Genomic DNA, 18,403 nt, shown 5'->3' with positions numbered 1-18,403 from the left:
ATAGAACTTCAACAGTTTACATCAATGGAAAAGTCATCCACACAGAAAGTCAATAAGAAAACATCAGTCTTAAATGAATCATGTATACTGGGGTGAATGGATAAAGATATCACACACATCAATACTATTCAGCCATAAAAAATAATGAAATGGTGATGGTTGTGGTAACATGGAGAACCTTGAGAATACTATGTTAAATAAAATAAGAGAAAGACAAATACCATATGGTTTCACTTGTACGTAGAATTGAAAAAAAAAAAATAAAGAAACTCAGATTCATAGATACAGAGAATAGATTGCTGTCTGCTGAGGGGAGGAACTTGGAGGCCTGGGAGGGTGGAGGGATGGAGCCGCAGGGTGGGGGAGGGGCTGCTTCTCTTATGTCCCCTCCCCCTCCCTCAGGAGCTCTTTGTGACCAGACAATAGCTCTGTGATGTGGGCGTGGGGCTTGTGTCTGCACCTCCACACCCAGGCTCAGTTGCCTGAGGGCAGCAGTGCGATTGGTCACTAACTCTCAGGGCTCAGTTGCCTGAGGGCAGCAGTGCGATCAGACACTAATGTCTGATGAGGAAAGAGATGGGGAATTATCTCTTCCCTCAGGAATTCTTTATTGATGGTTGGCTGAGCTCCAGTCCCACTATCTGGGCAGTTAATTCCATCCTTGCCTTCGTATGTGGACTGGGGCTCTTCATCTTCTTACTTTCCTATTTTCAGCCTGATCCATCCTCACCACCAGGCAAGAGACACAGGAAGAGCAGGAAGGTAAGGAACCCTCGGCCCAGACCCAGCAGGGAGTGATTCTATCTTCTTTTCTATTCTTTCCACTTTTCTGAGTCACTGGAGAGACTCCTGAGATGGGAACGAATAGAATTGTCAGGAGAGAGTAGACCACCATCCATCCAGGACAAGCCAGACCAGGCAGGGGTTAGAGGGACATGAGGATTTCTCCCCGAAGATCTCGGGCCGGAGTCCAGGTGTGGTGGAGGGGTCCAGGACAGCGTCCCAAACACAGTGACTGGTAGCCGAGAACCAGAGGCTAAAAGCTGCCTCTCTAGTGGAGGTCAGGCCCCTGAGCACCAGGTCACCAGCCGCTGTTCCAGGACAGGTGTTTCAGGTAAATGTTCCCCCTTCGGGGCTGATTGAGGGCAGTACTAAGCCCAGGAGGTCCCAAGCAACAGCTAGAGTGGGGCTCTGGACTTGGAAAGTGGGGTCCTATGTGAAAAAGTCCAGCTGTGCCACCAGGTCTGGTATTGTGTGTGTTTCTTGAGCAGAGAACAGTGGCAAACTTCTCACATAGAATATCCTTCTGTACATTCTTCAAAGAAGGAAAACTGGAAACATTTGTATTCATTTTGAAAAGGAAATGAGTAAAACTAAAGAAAATCACAGTCCACCCCCCTTAGTTAAATGTAAGAAGTCACACTACTCATGAGCAGTGAGCACCTCCCCATGTTCTCTTATCTTAGTACCAAGCAGAGCCACGGAGAAGGAGCAACAAAAGCCAGAAAAGCCAGATTCTGAAAGGTGAGCATCCGCCACTCACCCCTGCATGCCCCAGTTACACTGTGCCCCCTGCTCTGAGGCCCAGCCCCACTGTCTCCAGGACACCAGGGCCTGAGCCCCAGGAAACAGAGCCCTGGGTGGCGGGTTGGGGGCTCCTGGGAGGGAGAGCACAACCCAGAGTCTTCCCAGATATTGCAGCAGAACAAAGCCCTGAGGGGCTGGGAAGAGGTGTTGCCCAGCAGGGGCCCCAGGGCCTGGACTGGGGGCAGGACCTCCTGCTCCCACTGTGGACAAGCTGTTCAACTCAGCTCAGATTCCTCTGTGAGGCCATGCAGTCCTTCCTCCCCCAGCAAGGTCATGAGTGAGAAAACACTTTGGAAAAGACAAAGCGATCCCCAAAATGAACCCTGTAATCACCGTGTGGGCACATGGCCTTGGACAGTGCTGTTTGGGGATTCCAAGTCCAATCCTCCAAAGGTCTCCCCTAAAGGGACATTGTACCCAGTCTCCTGTAAGACCCCTGGGCCCCCGCCTTCCCCGTGACCCAGTCTCCTGTTTCCAGCTTACAGAAATTGCCTGCACGAGCTGGAAGAGGTCCACAGTTTAGTCTCCCTTCTGCAAAGGTAAAGAATCTGCCCCCTACTCCCCTGGGTGGGCCTCCCCAAGTCTATGGTGTGACCCTGGGGTTGCAGGGAACAGCCCCTAGGGCTATTTGGGGGGGGGCTGGGAGGAGCCGTGGGACAGATTGTGACCAAAGCCCCAGGCTGAGGAACAGCAGGAGCATTGTGATGTGGGTGTGGGGCATGGAGGGCCGTGGGGTCCCCTCCCGGCCCCGGGCTGCTGCAGGGACAGCTCACACCACCTGTCTCCCACAGCCACCTGGAAAGGCCCTCTGACCAGGGGGGCTTTCACCAGTCATTACAGCAAGCAGCCCCTGGGCAGGTGTGCCGAGGGGCGCCAGCTGGAGCCCATCAGCCATGCAGGGAGCCTGTGGAAGACGCTGCTCCTGCCGTGGCCTCATCACCTGCTCGTGCTCCGCTGACAGGGCCCCCTTGGCCTCTGGCCTCCACCCTGCCAGTGAGACCTCAAGAAGAGCGAACTAACTTAAAAAAAATCCTACCAGACACAGTGAGAAAGAACTTTTTTCTTCCAGGTAATTCCTACTGGGCCTCTCTCATTCCAGCCATCTCAGGCTTTGGCCATGCCAGCTACCCCATTTTATCTTTTTCCTGGTGGTGGGAAAGTACTAAGTCCTTGTTCTTGCCTGGCACATTACAGCACAAGTGCCAGCCAGAACACATGTCCTGCCACCCACCAGATGCCTCGTTCTGGGGTGGCCTTACTAACAGGCAGATAGAGACTCATAACCCTTCATTTGTCAATCCAGATGTCCAGAAGCTCCTTGAACTACTAATCAGCAAAAGGGTAGAACTGAAGAGTTGGAAGGAGAAAGAAAAGGTTGGGTCAGTTTTCAAACAGTGGTGTCCAGATGACCACGTGAGCTTCTGGGGGACTCTGTGGAAGCTGCTGGGTGCTGAGCAGAACACCACCACCTCGCCATCCTTCTGGAACATGAAAAACAAAGCAGAGCCACTGGCCCAACCTCAGCCATTCTCATCTCCCAAGGCCTTGGAAGACCACTTGCAATGGAAACGCAACCAGCTCTTCTGGGGTCTCCCCTCTCTGCACAGTGAGTCCCTGGTGGCCACTGCCTTGTTCTCTACTCACTCTTCTCCACTACAGTCTCCCTCTGTTTTATTCAATGGGACCTCTAATTGTTTGTCAGTTCTAAACCAGGATCAAATATCTTCACAGTTTTCCCATGCCCCACCATTGCTCCACCGTGGGATCCAACCCCAACCCTCAATGCTAACCTTGCCCCAGCCCCAGGTCACCCTTGCACCCTCTGTCCCAATAAGACCACCTTCTCTCCCATCCCAGAGGAGGACCAGTGGGGTATCTTGTGCTACATCCCAGAGTAAGACACGATCTTTCATCCCAACTAAAATGCGACATCTGGAGTGGCCCTTGTTGCCAAAGCAACAAGGAAGGGGGAAGACTTTACCCACTATGGAGAAAAGATCTCCAAAATTCTTTAGCCAAGTTCCTCCCAAGCTTCTGGAGGACCACCAGGCCTTCCAGTCCCACAGATTAGGTTCCACCTTTCAAGGGGACTTTGCCATCTTTAATATCCAGAAGCCACAGCTTCAGAGGAAGCTCAGCAGGGATAAACAGCAAAGCAGCTTGCCCCACAAGGTTCAGCTATCTCTGGAACTGAGGTGGCCTCAGGATGAATCCCTGGGGGTGAGTCAGGCACAGAGAGAGCAGGGGCTCTCAAGGCCCTTTGTGTTTAAAGGCAAAAGCAGCAAAGCTACATGGAGGACCAGGTCCAGATACCACAGGAAGTATCAAGCAAGATTCCAACTAGAGAGGAACTTTGGTAAGGGTCTATGGCAGTGTCTGAAGAGGACGCCAACAGGTCTCTCCAGGATCTCAGCTAGGTTCCCAGTGAAGGTTCTGGGAACCAACTCTGAGAAGGAGTTTGGAAGACCCTTGATAGGGGCCTTGGAGGGTGATCCAGGAAAATACTTAGCCAGGGGACCAGATAAGAAACATCTAGAAAAAACTTTAAAGGTTCATTTGCACAGGAAATTGGGACAGATCAGTAAAGGTCTGATCCCTGTGACTGTGCGTCGATCCTGGTTTGTGGCCAGCCATGCTTTTCCCAAGTCCCAACCCCACATGGCTATCAGAAATCTAGCACCCTTGAAGGATCGGAAGCCCTGTGTAAACACCTCCCATGAGCTGTCCTTCCTTTGTCCTAACACTCAGCAGAAGCTGGAAACACACATGGTAAGTTTTCGAGTGAGGCGTAAGTGGGACCTACCTCTCCAAACTGTTGAGCCCATAGATCAACTACATGAAGTTGAGCACTTGCCTTTTCCCCAGTCCCCCTTTCCGTGCTCAGCCACCTTTGTACCTGGGGCACCCTCAAAAGCCAAATTTTACAAGTTCTTGGGGAAACTACCTCAGCCCCATCCAGGAGAGAAGAGTATAACTGAAAAGTCTGATCCCACTTCAGGGAGTCCCCTGCCTGTTCCCTCACCCATATGTGAGCAAATCCAGCAGGCCCTGGGAGGGACTTCACCTGGTGATGGCCATCAGTCCTCAGAGACGTCTTTATCAAGACAGGAGGGCAGATCACCTTCTCAGGCCTCCATTCTCAGTCTCCCAAATAGAACCCTGCACAGCAAGACTGTTATGGGGGCCAAGAAAGACAACCTGGAACCAAGTCCAAGTTTAGCAATGGCCAGTAATGAGCTAAAAGAGGAGAATGGGGGTCAGGCCTCACCAGACATGGTAGCAACACTGAAGATGAAGCTCAGGTCCCAAACTCCAAGGTCTGAAGGGGCCACAGAGGTGATGGAGGCCAAGAAGGCCCCTGCTTGGAAAGTTGTCTTAAGTCCCAGTGGGCTAGCCAACAAACCAGCCATTTATGTGGATCTGAGGAGATCAGGATATCCAGGTGCTAGGAAAAGCCCCTCACCATCTACAGTGTTGGTTGCTCAAGATCCAGAGGAGGTAAGCCTTAAAACAAAGTTTAGTAAGGTTGAGCTCCAAGAGAAGATAGAGTCAGAGAACCAGCCTGAAGGCCATACCACTGGTATGCTTCCTCAAGATTCTCCCATTGACCTCCTCCTTCCAGACTTTGCCACTTGTGTGCTTGTTGAAGACAGTGGCACTAATGTGCTCCTGCCAGACTCTCACACTAATGCTGTCCTTGCTGAAGACAGCTTGACCACTCAAGAGTCACCCTCCTGTTCCCAAATGGAATGTGCCAGTGGAGAGACGCCAGCTTCCCCAGTGTCACATAACCTTAGCTCAAGTGGATCGAGCAGTGAGGGGCAGCAAGAGCCCTGTGGACCAAAGGTTGAGGAACCAAATGACAGCCAGAGCAACAGTGAGACCACTGATGAGGGAAAGGACCAGAAGAGACCCAAACCAGAAGAGAATGAAGACAGGTGTGCAGAACCATTGGAAATCAGGGCTTCCCAAGCTAGTGAGATAGGCCACCCTCCCCAGGTCAGAGGATCAGGAGAGAGCCTTGGGAGCAAATACCTCCAGCTCATGCCACCAGAAAAGGGACATGTTTTTCCGGAAAGCCACTTTAGACAAAGGATGAAGAATTTTCTGCAGTGCCTTAATCCCAATAAAAAAAGCAAAGGACTGGAAGGCCCCCTTCAAAAAGGCAAGCCTGCATCGTCTCCTGCCCAGAGCTGGGTGCCAGTCCGAAGCAGATCGGTTATGGACAACAGGGCTGCCGAAACACAGACGATCATGACAGCTGTGGGACAAATCCTGGTGGAAAAATTGGGACTCCACCAAGGAATTCAGGCCTCAGAGATACATCAGCATAAGGAATTGCAGGCCCCAGTACATAGGCATTCTTGCCCCCACAGGGCTTTCACCTCCACAGACCAGAAGAGAGTGATGGGAGGGATATCCTCCAATCAGCAAGGTACCCCCAAGGGTCATAGCTGCCCTAGCAAGAGCCAGCTGACCAGAGACAAGAATGGAGAATGGGGAAGCCTCCACAGGGACCTGGGGCCCCCAGGTAGACCCAGCCAGCACCAGCCGATGGTGGCAGGTGTCTCAGGTCGAGTTTACCGTTCTCCTATATGCAGTCTTCAAAAATATGTCTCAACCCATCAGTCAGAGAACGCTTCACACATCTTTCCTGGTCAGAAAGATTTCCTTCAAGAAAAAATTGAGTATATGCAAAGAAAGACCATTTTTTCTCACATTAGCACATCCTCTGTGTGCTAATGACTTCCCCGTGCCACAATTTTTATTGTTTCCCAAAAATATATGTTTGGTTCTTTTTTCTCATGAGTGGTGCTGGACTTTGTGTGTGCTCTGCTTGGGGGGGGGGGGATCATGGTTTTCTCTCCGCGAGGGCCTGCTTTAGCTTCCAGAAGGAATGGGACCTTGGAGGGCCAGTGACCTTGGGGTCCACCCCTGCCCCCTTCCTCACACACCATTTCCACGACAAGGTGAACAAGACCCAGAGTGGGACCTCGCTCTGCCCATCCTCTCCTGCTTTCCCTCCACCTGGAGCTTGTGTGGCTGTAAGGGAGGGTCTGCTGAGGCAGAAATCCTGCTCAGCCTCCAGGAAGACGGAGTCCTAGTCAGAGTGGGGCCTGCAGTTGGGAGACACAAGGCTGGCCCTGAGGGCAGAGGTGAGGAATCCTGCCCCCACCCCTGTCTCCTGTGGGGAATAGAGGACGGCCACCCCAGGAGCCTTCTCTTCCAAGAAAATCCCATCTTAGCTCCATGCAGCCCCTCTTACACTCAGAGCAGCAAGGGACGAGCTTGCTCCCGGTGCTGAGGTTGTGTGGCGTGCCACAGAGACCCGAAGGCACCAGCCTGCCCAGCCCCAGGGCACTGAAGGGGCCTGCTCATCAGCACCCCCTTCCCCTTCTGGGGGATGGAGGGGGTGTGGCTATGGGCAGGGGGACCCTGCGCTTAGGGTGGGAGGTCAGGAAGGAGGCCAAGTGACATGGTACCCCATGCCTGGTGTGACAACTGAAGGCCCTTGGTGTCCCACTGCCACCTACGGGCCCAGAGGGGAGAAGTTAGAGGCCCTGGGACTGTTCCCACAGGATTTCCACCCCACTCCAGCTGCTAAGTCCAGGGGTGGGGTGGTGGAGGGGGTGGGTGGGGGTTTTACAGAAGCCACCTGAGCTCCCACATGGAGGGCCAGGTTCCCAGAGGCAGCAAAGCCTTGAGGCAGAGAAGTTAACTTCTGCACAATTTGATAAGCATGTAGGACTGCGGGCCCCAGGACGGACTTGTGGTCTGTGACCTTTACGTACATGTGTGGCCCAAGGATGGCTCCCAGGGGACTGGTGGGGACTCAGAGGCCAAGGGACTGGCCTGGCTCCTGGTCATGGTTACCCCAGAGCCCAGAAGGGCAGGAGGACAAGATGGGGCTTGTCCCACCCCCGGCTGGAAGGGACGTGTCCAGAATGGCCCCCCTCCCTGCGTGCCCTGCTCCCAGCCCAACATTGTCCTCCAGGGCCCCTCACACATCACTCACATGGTAGAGAGTTCCACTCCAGGAGGGAGCCCCCATCCAGACGGCAGCAGGCATGGCCCTGCCCTCATGCTGTCAGGATACCCCATGTGGGAATGTATCTGGGGTGGGGGACAAAGTGGGTGCAGTCCTGCTCTGCCATAGCTTCTCCCTGGAGCCAGGTCCTCCCTCTAAGTCCCCAGGGTGGGCCAGCAGTGACAGTGTAGTCAGGACCCAGGGGAGGTAGTACAAGGACAGACAGTGCCCCAGGCCCTTGGAAGCTCAGGAGAGGGTGGCCCAGAACAGAGTCCTGAACCTGGCTGCTGCTAGGTCCTCCCAGTGGCATCAGTTCTGGGAGTTGAGTTGGATGTGCCCCCACGTTCCTGTTGGTAGAAGTGCCATGGATAGGAGGCTGGTGGAACAGCCAGAAACAGGAAGGAGCAAGTCACCTTGCCCTTCTCCTGCCAGATGGTATAAGAGGGCCAGAAAGGGAAAGCCCCATGCCAAGAGACATTGTGCAGAGACCTCCGACAGAGACCCACACCAAGACCTCCCACAGAGACCCACACAAAGCCCACACAGATCCTACACAGAGACCTCTGACAGGGGCCAATATCAAGAGCCCTCATGAACACCATGTCCAGAGATGATCTTCAAACCTTCCCACACATATCTTATGCAGAAACTCTCACAGTGGACAACACCAAGAGACTTCACAGAGACCTGTGACAGAGATCCACACAGACTTCTCTCAGACACACCTCAGAAACCGATCTGAATACCCACACACAGCTCTGCAGAGCCTATACAGAGGCCTTCCAGTGCCCTACAGACACCAAAGACCTACCTTGAACAGAGGCCTCACCTCCATCCTTAGGAGCCCAAGTAGCCACCCAGTGACAGGCCCCGCATGGATCTGAAGCCACTTAGCAAATTGGCAGTGCAGCTGTGCTCTACAGAGAAAAGGCCTGTGTATTTTTTAATTGCTTATGAAAAAGACTTAGATTCCCCACGTAAACCTGGAAAATCCTTTCCTTCACAGATTTTCATTAGCTTGAGCTCCCATGCACAGTTTAAAGAATCAGAAACTGAAAACAAAACTTTGCCATCATCTAATGAGGGAAGAACTCTTATTTGTCCAGTTTTAGCTACGGTTTAGTGAAATGGCCTCAGGGGTCACATTCTTTATTTTGTTAGGGACAAGTCCCTCCACCCAAAGTGACTTCTTCACGTTGGAAATGCTGTAGGGAGGCCTACAGCCATTGGAATGTGGGATGGAGTGAACCAGCACAGAGGCCACTGACTCAGCTGTACAGACAGCACGCTCTTTGGCCCAGAGCAGCTTGTGGTAGGTTTCCGAGGCTTGCTTTATTTTTAAATCAAAGAACTCACAGTGTCAAACACATGAAGCTGTTTTAGAAATGAGACAGTTCAGCAATATTTCTGTTATTGCCTTCGGTTTGTTTATATTTACTGCTAACAAAATATATCTTTTTCTCTTTGTTCCTTTTAAAATATGATAGTATCCTTAGATGATATCACGTATACGTCCAGAATATGAAAAAAATCACGAGCTAATACTCAGCTATGGTAGCTTAAACTTCTGGAGCATTCAGAAAGTTTCATATTTTACAGAATCTTAAGGCATGTTCAGTTTCTATGACTCAGGAAGTCAGGCTCTGCTTTATATTATCAGCTAAAAAAGGGCACAGTGCTTAAATAATTTTGAAATCTTAGAAAATATTCCATTTAGTTGCTGCTTGAAATACATATTACCTCAATTAAATTACTTGGAAATTGGCATTTTAACATCTGTTAAATTTAAAAAGTATACACTTAATCAGCATTTATTATAATAACAAAGATCTCACCATCTACCTAATATTTTCCAAACTGGACACTTAGTTGAGACTCCATATTTCTCACTGGTCTTAAGGGTCCTTTTGCCCTGACTTGATAAGATCTAGATAACAGATCTCAAGTGTATGCCTAAATCTCTCAGGTCACCCATTGAGGTGATGATGCCACAATCTTTTCTCTCAGAAGAGAGGAAGAGCTGGTATCAGTTCTGTGGGTATATATACGTTTTTTTTTTTATTGTTTTTTTTTTTTTAATCTTAATTCTTAATTTTTTTTTATTTTTTTTTTCAGCATAACAGTATTCATTATTTTTGCACCACACCCAGTGCTCCATGCAATCCGTGCCCTCTACAATACCCACCACCTGGTGCCCCCAACCTCCCACCCCCCACCCCTTCAAAATTCTCAGATCGTTTTTCAGAGTCCATAGTCTCTCATGGTTCACCTCCCCTTCCAATTTCCCTCAACTCCCTTCTCCTCTCCATCTCCCCTTGTCCTCCATGCTATTTGTTATGCTCCACAAATAAGTGAAACCATATGATAATTGACTCTCTCTGCTTGACTTATTTCACTCAGCATAATCTCTTCCAGTCCCGTCCATGTTGCTACAAAACTTGGGGATTCATCCTTTCTTTCTTTTTTTTTTTTTACAGCTTCATAAACATATATTTTTATCCCCAGGGGTACAGGTCTGCGAATCGCCACGTTTACACACTTCACAACACTCACCATAGCACATACCCTCCCCGATATCCATAACCCCACCCCCTCTCCCAACCCCCTCCCCCCATCAACCCTCAGTTTGTTTTGTGAGATTCAGAGTCACTTATGGTTTGTCTCCCTCCCAATCCCATCTTGTTTCATTTACTCTTCTCCTACCCCCTCAACCCCCCATGTTGCATCTCCTCTCCCTCATATCAGGGAGATCATATGATAGTTGTCTTTCTCCGATTGACTTATTTCGCTAAGCATGATACTCTCTAGTTCCATCCACGTCGTCGCAAATGGCAAGATTTCATTTCTTTTGATGGCTGCATAGTATTCCATTGTGTATATATACCACATCTTCTTTTTTTAAGATTTTATTTATTTATTTGACAGAGAGAGATCACAAGTAGATGGAGAGGCAGGCAGAGAGAGAGAGGGGGAAGCAGGCTCCCTGCTGAGCAGAGAGCCCAATGTGGGCCTCGATACCAAGACCCTGAGATCATGACCTGAGCCGAAGGCAGCGGCTTAACCCACTGAGCCACCCAGGCACCCTATACCACATCTTCCTTTTCCATTCATCTGTTGATGGACATCTAGGTTCTTTCCATAGTTTGGCTATTGTAGACATTGCTGCTATAAACATTGAGGTGCACGTACCCCTTCGGATCACTACGTTTGTATCTTTAGGGTAAATAGCCAGCAGTGCAATTGCTGGGTCATAGGGTAGTTCTATTTTCAACATTTTGAGGAACCTCCATGCTGTTTTCCAGAGTGGTAGCACCAGCTTGCATTCCCACCAACAGTGTAGGAGGGTTCCCCTTTCTCCGCATCCTCGCCAGCATCTGTCATTTCCTGACTTGTTCATTTTAGCCATTCTGACTGGTGTGAGGTGATATCTCATGGTGGTTTTGATTTGTATTTCCCTGATGCCGAGTGATATGGAGCACTTTTCATGTGTCTGTTGGCCATCTGGATGTCTTCTTTGCAGAAATGTCTGTTCATGTCCTCTGCCCATTTCTTGATTGGATTATTTGTTCTTTGGGTGTTGAGTTTGCTAAGTTCTTTATAGATTTTGGACACTAGCCCTTTATCTGATATGTCATTTGCAAATATCTTCTCCCATTCTGTCAGTTGTCTTTTGGTTTTGTTCACTGTTTCCTTTGCTGTGCAAAAGCTTTTGATCTTGATAAAATCCCAATAGTTCATTTTTGCCCTTGCTTCCCTTGCCTTTGGCGATGTTCCTAGGAAGATGTTGCTGCGGCTGACGTCGAAGAGGTTGCTGCCTGTGTTCTCCTCAAGGATTTTGATGGATTCCTTTCTCACATGGAGATCCTTCATCCATTTGGAGTCTATTTTCGTGTGTGGTGTAAGGAAATGATGCAATTTCATTTTTCTGCATGTGGCTGTCCAATTTTCCCAACACCATTTATTGAAGAGGCTGTCTTTTTTCCATTGGACATTCTTTCCTGCTTTGTCGAAGATGAGTTGACCATAGAGTTGAGGGTCTATTTCTGGGCTCTCTATTCTGTTCCATTGATCTATGTGTCTGTTTTTGTGCCAGTACCATGCTGTCTTGAGGATGACAGCTTTGTAATAGAGCTTGAAGTCCGGAAATGTGATGCCACCAACTTTGGCTTTCTTTTTCAATATTCCTTTGGCTATTCGAGGTCTTTTCTGGTTCCATAGAAATTTTAGGATTATTTGTTCCATTTCTTTGAAAAAAATGGATGGTACTTTGATAGGAATTGCATTAAATGTGTAGATTGCTTTAGGTAGCATGGACATTTTCACCATATTTATTCTTCCAATCCAGGAGCATGGAACATTTTTCCATTTCTTTGTGTCTTCCTCAATTTCTTTCATGAGTACTTTATAGTTTTCTGTGTATAGATTCTCAGTCTCTTTGGTTAGGTTTATTCCTAGGTATCTTATAGTTTTGGGTGCAATTGTAAATGGGATGGACTCCTTAATTTCTCTTTCTTCTGTCTTGTTGGTGTAGAGAAATGCAACTGATTTCTGTGCATTGATTTTATATCCTGACACTTTACTGAATTCCTGTACAAGTTCTAGCAGTTTTGGAGTGGAGTCTTTTGGGTTTTCCACATATAGTATCATATCATCTGCGAAGAGTGATAGTTTGACTTCTTCTTTGCCGATTTGGATGCCTTTAATTTCCTTTTGTTGTCTGATTGCTGAGGCTAGGACTTCTAGTACTATGTTGAATAGCATTGGTGATCACGGACATCCCTGCCGTGTTCCTGACCTTAGCGGAAAAGCTTTCAGTTTTTCTCCATTGAGAATGATATTTGCGGTGGGTTTTTCATAGATGGCTTTGATAATATTGAGGTATGTGCCGTCTATCCCTACACTTTGAAGAGTTTTGATCAGGAAGGGATGCTGTACTTTGTCAAATGCTTTTTCAGCATCTATGGAGAGTATCATATGATTCTTGTTCTTTCTTTTATTAATGTGTTGTATCACATTGATTGATTTGCGGATGTTGAACCAACCTTGCAGCCCTGGAATAAATCCCACTTGGTCGTGGTGAATAATCCTTTTAATGTACTGTTGAATCCTATTGGCTAGTATTTTGGCGAGAAATTTTGCATCTGTGTTCATCAAGGATATTGGTCTGTAGTTCTCTTTTTTGATGGGATCCTTGTCTGGTTTTGGGATCAAGGTGATGGTGGCCTCATAAAATGAATTTGGAAGTTTTCCTCCTATTTCTATTTTTTGGAACAGTTTCCGGAGAATAGGAATTAGTTCTTCTTTAAATGTTTGGTAGAATTCCCCCGGGAAGCCATCTGGCCCTGGGCTTTTGTTTGTTTGGAGATTTTTGATGACTGTTTCAATCTCCTTACTGGTTATGGGTCTGTTCAGGCTTTCTATTTCTTCTTGCTTCAGTTGTGGTAGTTCATATGTCTCTAGGAATGCATCCATTTCTTCCAGATTGTCAAATTTGTTGGCGTAGAGTTGCTCATAGTATGTTCTTATACTTGTCTGTATTTCTTGGGTGTTCGTTGTGATCTCTCCTCTTTCATTCATGATTTTATTTATTTGGGTCCTTTCTCTTTTCTTTTTGATAAGTCTGGCCAGGGGTTTATCAATCTTATTAATTCTTTCAAAGAACCAGCTCCTAGTTTCGTTGATTTGTTCTATTGTTTTTTTGGTTTCTATTTCATTGATTTCTGCTCTGATCTTTATGATTTCTCTTCTCTTGCTGGGTTTAGGGTTTCTTTCTTGTTCTTTCTCCAGCTCCTTTAGGTGTAGGGTTAGGTTGTGTACCTGAGACCTTTCTTGTTTCTTGAGAAAGGCTTGTACCGCTATATATTTTCCTCTCAGGACTGCCTTTGTTGTGTCCCACAGATTCTGAACCGTTGTGTTTTCATTATCATTTGTTTCCATAAATTTTTTCAATTCTTCCTTAACTTCCCTGTTGACCCATTCATTCTTTAGAAGGATGCTGTTTAGTCTCCATGTATTTGGGTTCTTTCCAAATTTCCTCTTGTTATTGAGTTCTAGCTTCAGAGCATTGTGGTCTGAAAATATGCAGGAAATGATCCTAATCTTTTGATACCGGTTGAGACTTGATTTAGGACCAAGAATGTGATCTATTCTGGAGAATGTTCCATGTGCACTAGAGAAGAATGTGTATTCTGTTGCTTTGGGATGAAATGTTCTGAATATGTCTGTGATGTCCATCTGGTCCAGTGTGTCATTTAAGGCCTTGATTTCCTTGTTGATCTTTTGCTTGGATGATCTGTCCATTTCAGTGAGGGGAGTGTTAAAATCCCCTACTATTATTGTATTCTTGTCGATGTGTTTCTTTGATTTTGTTATTAATTGGTTTATATAGTTGGCTGCTCCCACGTTAGGAGCATAGATATTTAAAATTGTTAGATCTTCTTGTTGGACAGTTCCTTTGAGTATGATATAGTGTCCTTCCTCATCTCTTATGATAGTCTTTGGCTTAAAATCTAATTGATCTGCTATAAGGATTGCCACTCCTGCTTTCTTCTGATGTCCATTAGCATGGTAAATTCTTTTCCACCCCCTCACTTTAAACCTGGAGGTGTCTTCGGTTTAAGATGAGTTTCTTGTAGGCAACATATAGATGGGGTTTCTTTTTTGATCCATTCTGATACCCTGTGTCTTTTGATTGGGGCATTTAGCCCATTAACATTCAGGGTAAGTATTGAGAGATATGAATTTAGTGCCATTGTATTGCCTGTAAGGTGACTGTTATTGTATATTGTCTCTGTTTCTTTCTGATCTACTACTTTGAGGGTCTCTCTTTGCTTAGAGGACCCCTTTCAATATTTCCTGTAGAGCTGGTTTGGTATTTGCAAATTCTTTCAGTTTTTGTTTGTCCTGGAAGCTTTTTAAGATTTTATTTATTTATTTGAGAGAGAGAGAGTGAGAGAGAGCATGATCGAGGAGAAGGTCAGAGAGAGAAGCAGACTCCCCGCGGAGTCCATGACCAGCTGAAAGCCAGTTCCTCATCAGGACCTGAATCCGCCAGCACCTTGATCTTGGACTTCCCAGGCTCTGGAATGATTAGAAATAAATGCTTTTTCTCATTGCCATCCAGTCTAAAGTATTCCATTAAAGCAGTCCAAGCGGACTGGTACATCATTACTAGACATTCTCAAACTATGTAACCTTCCTTGTGCTTTGGCATCTTTACCCAAGTCGTCAGGTATCAGGTTGTTCATGAGGTTCTAAGTACTTGAAAATCTTTTGCCCAAAGAGCAAACAGAAGATGCCTCCATCTTAAAAGTCTGTGCTGTTTCAGGATCCTCTTAGACAGGTTTTGTAGGGAGAAAATGACTCAGTCTTTTAAGATGTCCTGAGAAGAGCCTAGAAAAAGTGGTTTAAGGTGAAGTTAATGAAGAAAAATTTCTTGGGGAGATTTTTAACTCAATTTCACTAAACACTGCTGTCACGAGGTGTTTAATTAGCTCCCGCATCTTGATACGCCTGCCCTCCCCACTAAAACCAATCACAGCCCACTCAAAACATTCCCTGAGGTGATCCTGAAGAAAGGAGATAAAATTGAGACTGACTTAGAGCCTGACTCCAATTTTGGTCTGTAACTAATGGGATATAATCCTATCCATAGTTGCTTAATGAATGTAAAGTTATCTTAAATTCTGTGTCTCTAAAGGCTTTTTTTCCTCTTTTGTCTATGGAATAAGACTGTTTTGAACTTGATGACAGGAAGCTGCCACATCCACACCAAAACCAGTCAGAATTCTTGCTGTTCTTTGAAGAGGACATTCACTGCCCAAAACCCATTACCACCCCCACATTAATTTTATTTTCCAGAAAATTTAAATGACTACTGGTAACAACTGGAACCTGCTTGAAGAATAAAATAGTCTGCATATTTTAAATCGTGAGCTATAGAGGATGCTGCACTTAAAAGGCCACAGTGATTACCGAGGAAAGAAAATACAGCCACGTGTCTGTTTCTCCCCATCATTCATTTTAACAGTGAAAGGCATGCCAGCACTTCCTTAGTGATGCACTGAGCCCGGCGGAGGTCTGTAACCAAGAGAAGGAGGAGGGAATACGAGAGAATGACCGGATGCCTAAAGCACTGTCAAAAGGAATAAAGTCATCTAAAGTGATCATTATGACAGGACACATCTCCCTAGAAAATGCTTATCGCAAAGAGCTTGCATGGGGGCAGAAAAGGAGTTTTGGCTTGAAGCCCCAAGGAAAGGTCTGTAGCAGTAATTCTCAGACAGAAGGGAGATAGAATTAAAGGTGAGCCCAACACTGAGGCAAGAATGTGCCGGGTAGTACAGGGGTGGGCAAGTGCCTGCATCAGCAAGAAACGGGGGATTCGCTGGTGGTAGAGGCTGAGCAGTTGGTTGGGGTAGGATGTGAGGGGTCTCAAATGCCACGCTCAGGACAGCAGCTGCCTCTGGCATCATGGATAAACACCTTGGAGGCTGGCAGCTTGAGTAGTGCATCAGCACATCTGATAGCTTGCCCGTGTAAACAGCACCCAAGCAAAGGGTCTTGGAGGAAAAAATAATGTGATCAGATACGTGCTTTAAAAGGACAACCCCCCGAACAAAGCATAGCATGGTGGAGCACAGAAGGCACAGAAAACTGTAGCAGCTATAACAGTTCGGGGGGCCCCAGGGAAGTTTTGGAACCTCCATAGAGAGGAAATGTCAAGGCAGTCATTAAAAATCATAATCTTCAAAAAAATGTAATGTGAGTTGGGAAAAAATCATGTATACAACATTAAAAGAAAAAACAGAACACTGAACTATATTAGGATGTTTCCAATTTTATTTTTTTAATTACTCAAGATAAACATAAGAAAGAGGTTAATAATAAATACACCATATGGAGTTCCACTTCCAGGATGACTGTGAGAAGCTCCAAGGACCCACTCCCCAGTGAAGCCAGCAAAGTTGGTGGAAAAGGGTTTTTAAAAGTAAAGATATCTAGAAATTGTCCTCAGGGTGGTAGCAAATGAAGAAACCTTGATTCAAGAAAACTTTCTAAAACTGTATATGAATATTATGGCATTTGAGCCACAAACTATTCTTTCCCTCATCACCAGAATCACCAGATGGGCTTAGCAGAAGGTCTTCTGTAGATGGGCATGGCCAAGAAGATGGGGCCTCTGCTCTCAATCAAGGCTTAGTGTATCTCACCAAGAGGGATAGGCCACCCACATTTCTCATTTCCTTCAACCCCAAGTTAAAAGGGTTATATCCCTGCTAAGTGTAGCCAAGAGCCCATGACCTCCCTCCTCTGACACAGCCTCTTTCCACAAAATGGAGGCTCCAGTGAAAACATGGCAGACTGAGAATCCTGGGGCCCTAGCCACCCTCACTACAGCTCACCTGGGGACCAGCTTTCATGCTTCTGAGAGGGAAGCTGAAATGACCAGAGTGTACTGTCTCACCTGGTGCCCAGTGTGGTTCAGAGAGTTTGTCCAGGGTGAGCAGAAGTCCATAAGAAAAGTGGGCTCCAGAATTCTCCACAAAGGTTGTGGGCAATTCAAGTGAAAGGAGCTCAAGACAACAGTCTCTCTTAGTTAAGATTGACAAGCTGAGCCATTGACCAGCTCGTTCACCAGAGACCCAGGGAAAGAGGCCATTGAGAGCCCTCCTTAGGTTCAAACAGATGCTAAAGACTAGCCTAAAAATCTACCTCTGCCCAAATGTAATTGGGCCAGACTGTTGAAGAGGTGATGCCCAGCACACTGGGGGAAAACAGTAGAGAAATCACAAGGTAATTAACAGGACCATGGGTATGGTGGGTATGGGTATGAGTGGGCAGAGGAGTAATATGAAAATGCAGCAGACAGCTTAACAGAGAGATGATGGAGAGACAAAACTATACCATCCCAGGGCAACTGTCTACATGTCCCGGCTGCACCATCTGAGGATACCTGTTGCTTCACACTGTGGAAGAAAGAGACTTCGGAAGAACAGCCAACCAAGTCACACAACAAATAGACAAGTTAATAACAATAAGCCTGGAAACAGGGAGGGGAACCAGTACCCACAGTTGCTACAATATATTATCCAAAATGTCCAGTTTTCAACAGTAACAACAAATATAAGAAGTGCAAAGAAATAGGGATAGGAACACATATTTGGGCAAAAAAACAGGCAACAGAAATTACCTTTGAATAGGACCAAACACCAAATTTAATACACAAAATTTTCAAAATAGCCATGAAAAAATACATTCAAAAACGGATATAAATCATACTTAAAGAAGGAAATCACAGTATGAAGACCACATCTCACCAATAGAGAATGCCAATCCAGAGGCAAAAATTATTTAGAAAAAAAAAATGAAAATTCTGGTGTTGAAAAGTACCATAAATAAAATTATAAACTTATTGGTTGGGCTCAGCAGTAGATTTGATCTAGTAGAAAAATAATCAGAAATCTTGAAGATAGATAGGGATTCTATAATCTGAGAAATAGAGCAGAAATTGAATGCAGAAAAATGAACAGCACCTCAGAGAAACTTGGGACACCATTAAGTACACCAATATGACCTGAGCTAAAACAAGAGTCAGACTCTCAACTAAGGGTGTCACCTGGGCAGCCCAGAATCTGGGATTTCTGTCCACAGTCCCTCTTGGGCTTATCCCATGACTGTTGCTTCAGTGCTGCAGCTGCACTCCGTTTTTCCATGGAAGCTATCGTGTGAGGCCCCAATTGGCACCTCCACGAGTCCTTGTGTTTAGGCTCTGCGGGTCTCACTGGG

General features: G+C 46.6%; 1 protein-coding gene across 2 annotated transcripts; it reads left to right on the top strand.

The window, feature by feature from the left end:
* Window positions 1-464: 464 nt before the first annotated feature.
* Window positions 465-6,513, top strand: LOC125081433 (spermatogenesis-associated protein 31E1-like). Of its 2 annotated transcripts, XM_047696077.1 has the most exons (5): window positions 467-762; window positions 1,467-1,524; window positions 2,066-2,126; window positions 2,379-2,656; window positions 2,891-6,513. In XM_047696077.1, the coding sequence occupies exons 1-5, from the start codon at window positions 565-567 to the stop codon at window positions 6,328-6,330; spliced, it is 4,035 nt and encodes a 1,344-aa protein (XP_047552033.1). In that variant the 5' UTR covers window positions 467-564; the 3' UTR covers window positions 6,331-6,513. The 2 variants fall into 2 exon arrangements, with proteins under 2 accessions (XP_047552032.1, XP_047552033.1); XM_047696076.1 differs by having other exon boundaries at window positions 465-762; window positions 2,379-6,513.
* The last annotated feature ends 11,890 nt before the right edge of the window (window positions 6,514-18,403 follow it).

The sequence above is a fragment of the Lutra lutra genome, chromosome 11, assembly GCF_902655055.1.
Source record: "Lutra lutra chromosome 11, mLutLut1.2, whole genome shotgun sequence".
NCBI lineage: Eukaryota > Metazoa > Chordata > Mammalia > Carnivora > Mustelidae > Lutra > Lutra lutra.
This window is presented reverse-complemented; position numbering and strand designations above follow the sequence as displayed.

What these genes read in the sequence shown, in the direction of transcription:
- LOC125081433 (XM_047696076.1), top strand. Translation starts at nt 565, where the DNA reads ATGAGGAAAGAGATGGGGAATTATCTCTTCCCTCAGGAATTCTTTATT. An exon ending in GACACAGGAAGAGCAGGAAG is followed by an intron (nt 763 to 1,466) that starts GTAAGGAACCCT and finishes CTCTTATCTTAG; the next exon opens with TACCAAGCAGAGCCACGGAG. An exon ending in GAAAAGCCAGATTCTGAAAG is followed by an intron (nt 1,525 to 2,065) that starts GTGAGCATCCGC and finishes TCCTGTTTCCAG; the next exon opens with CTTACAGAAATTGCCTGCAC.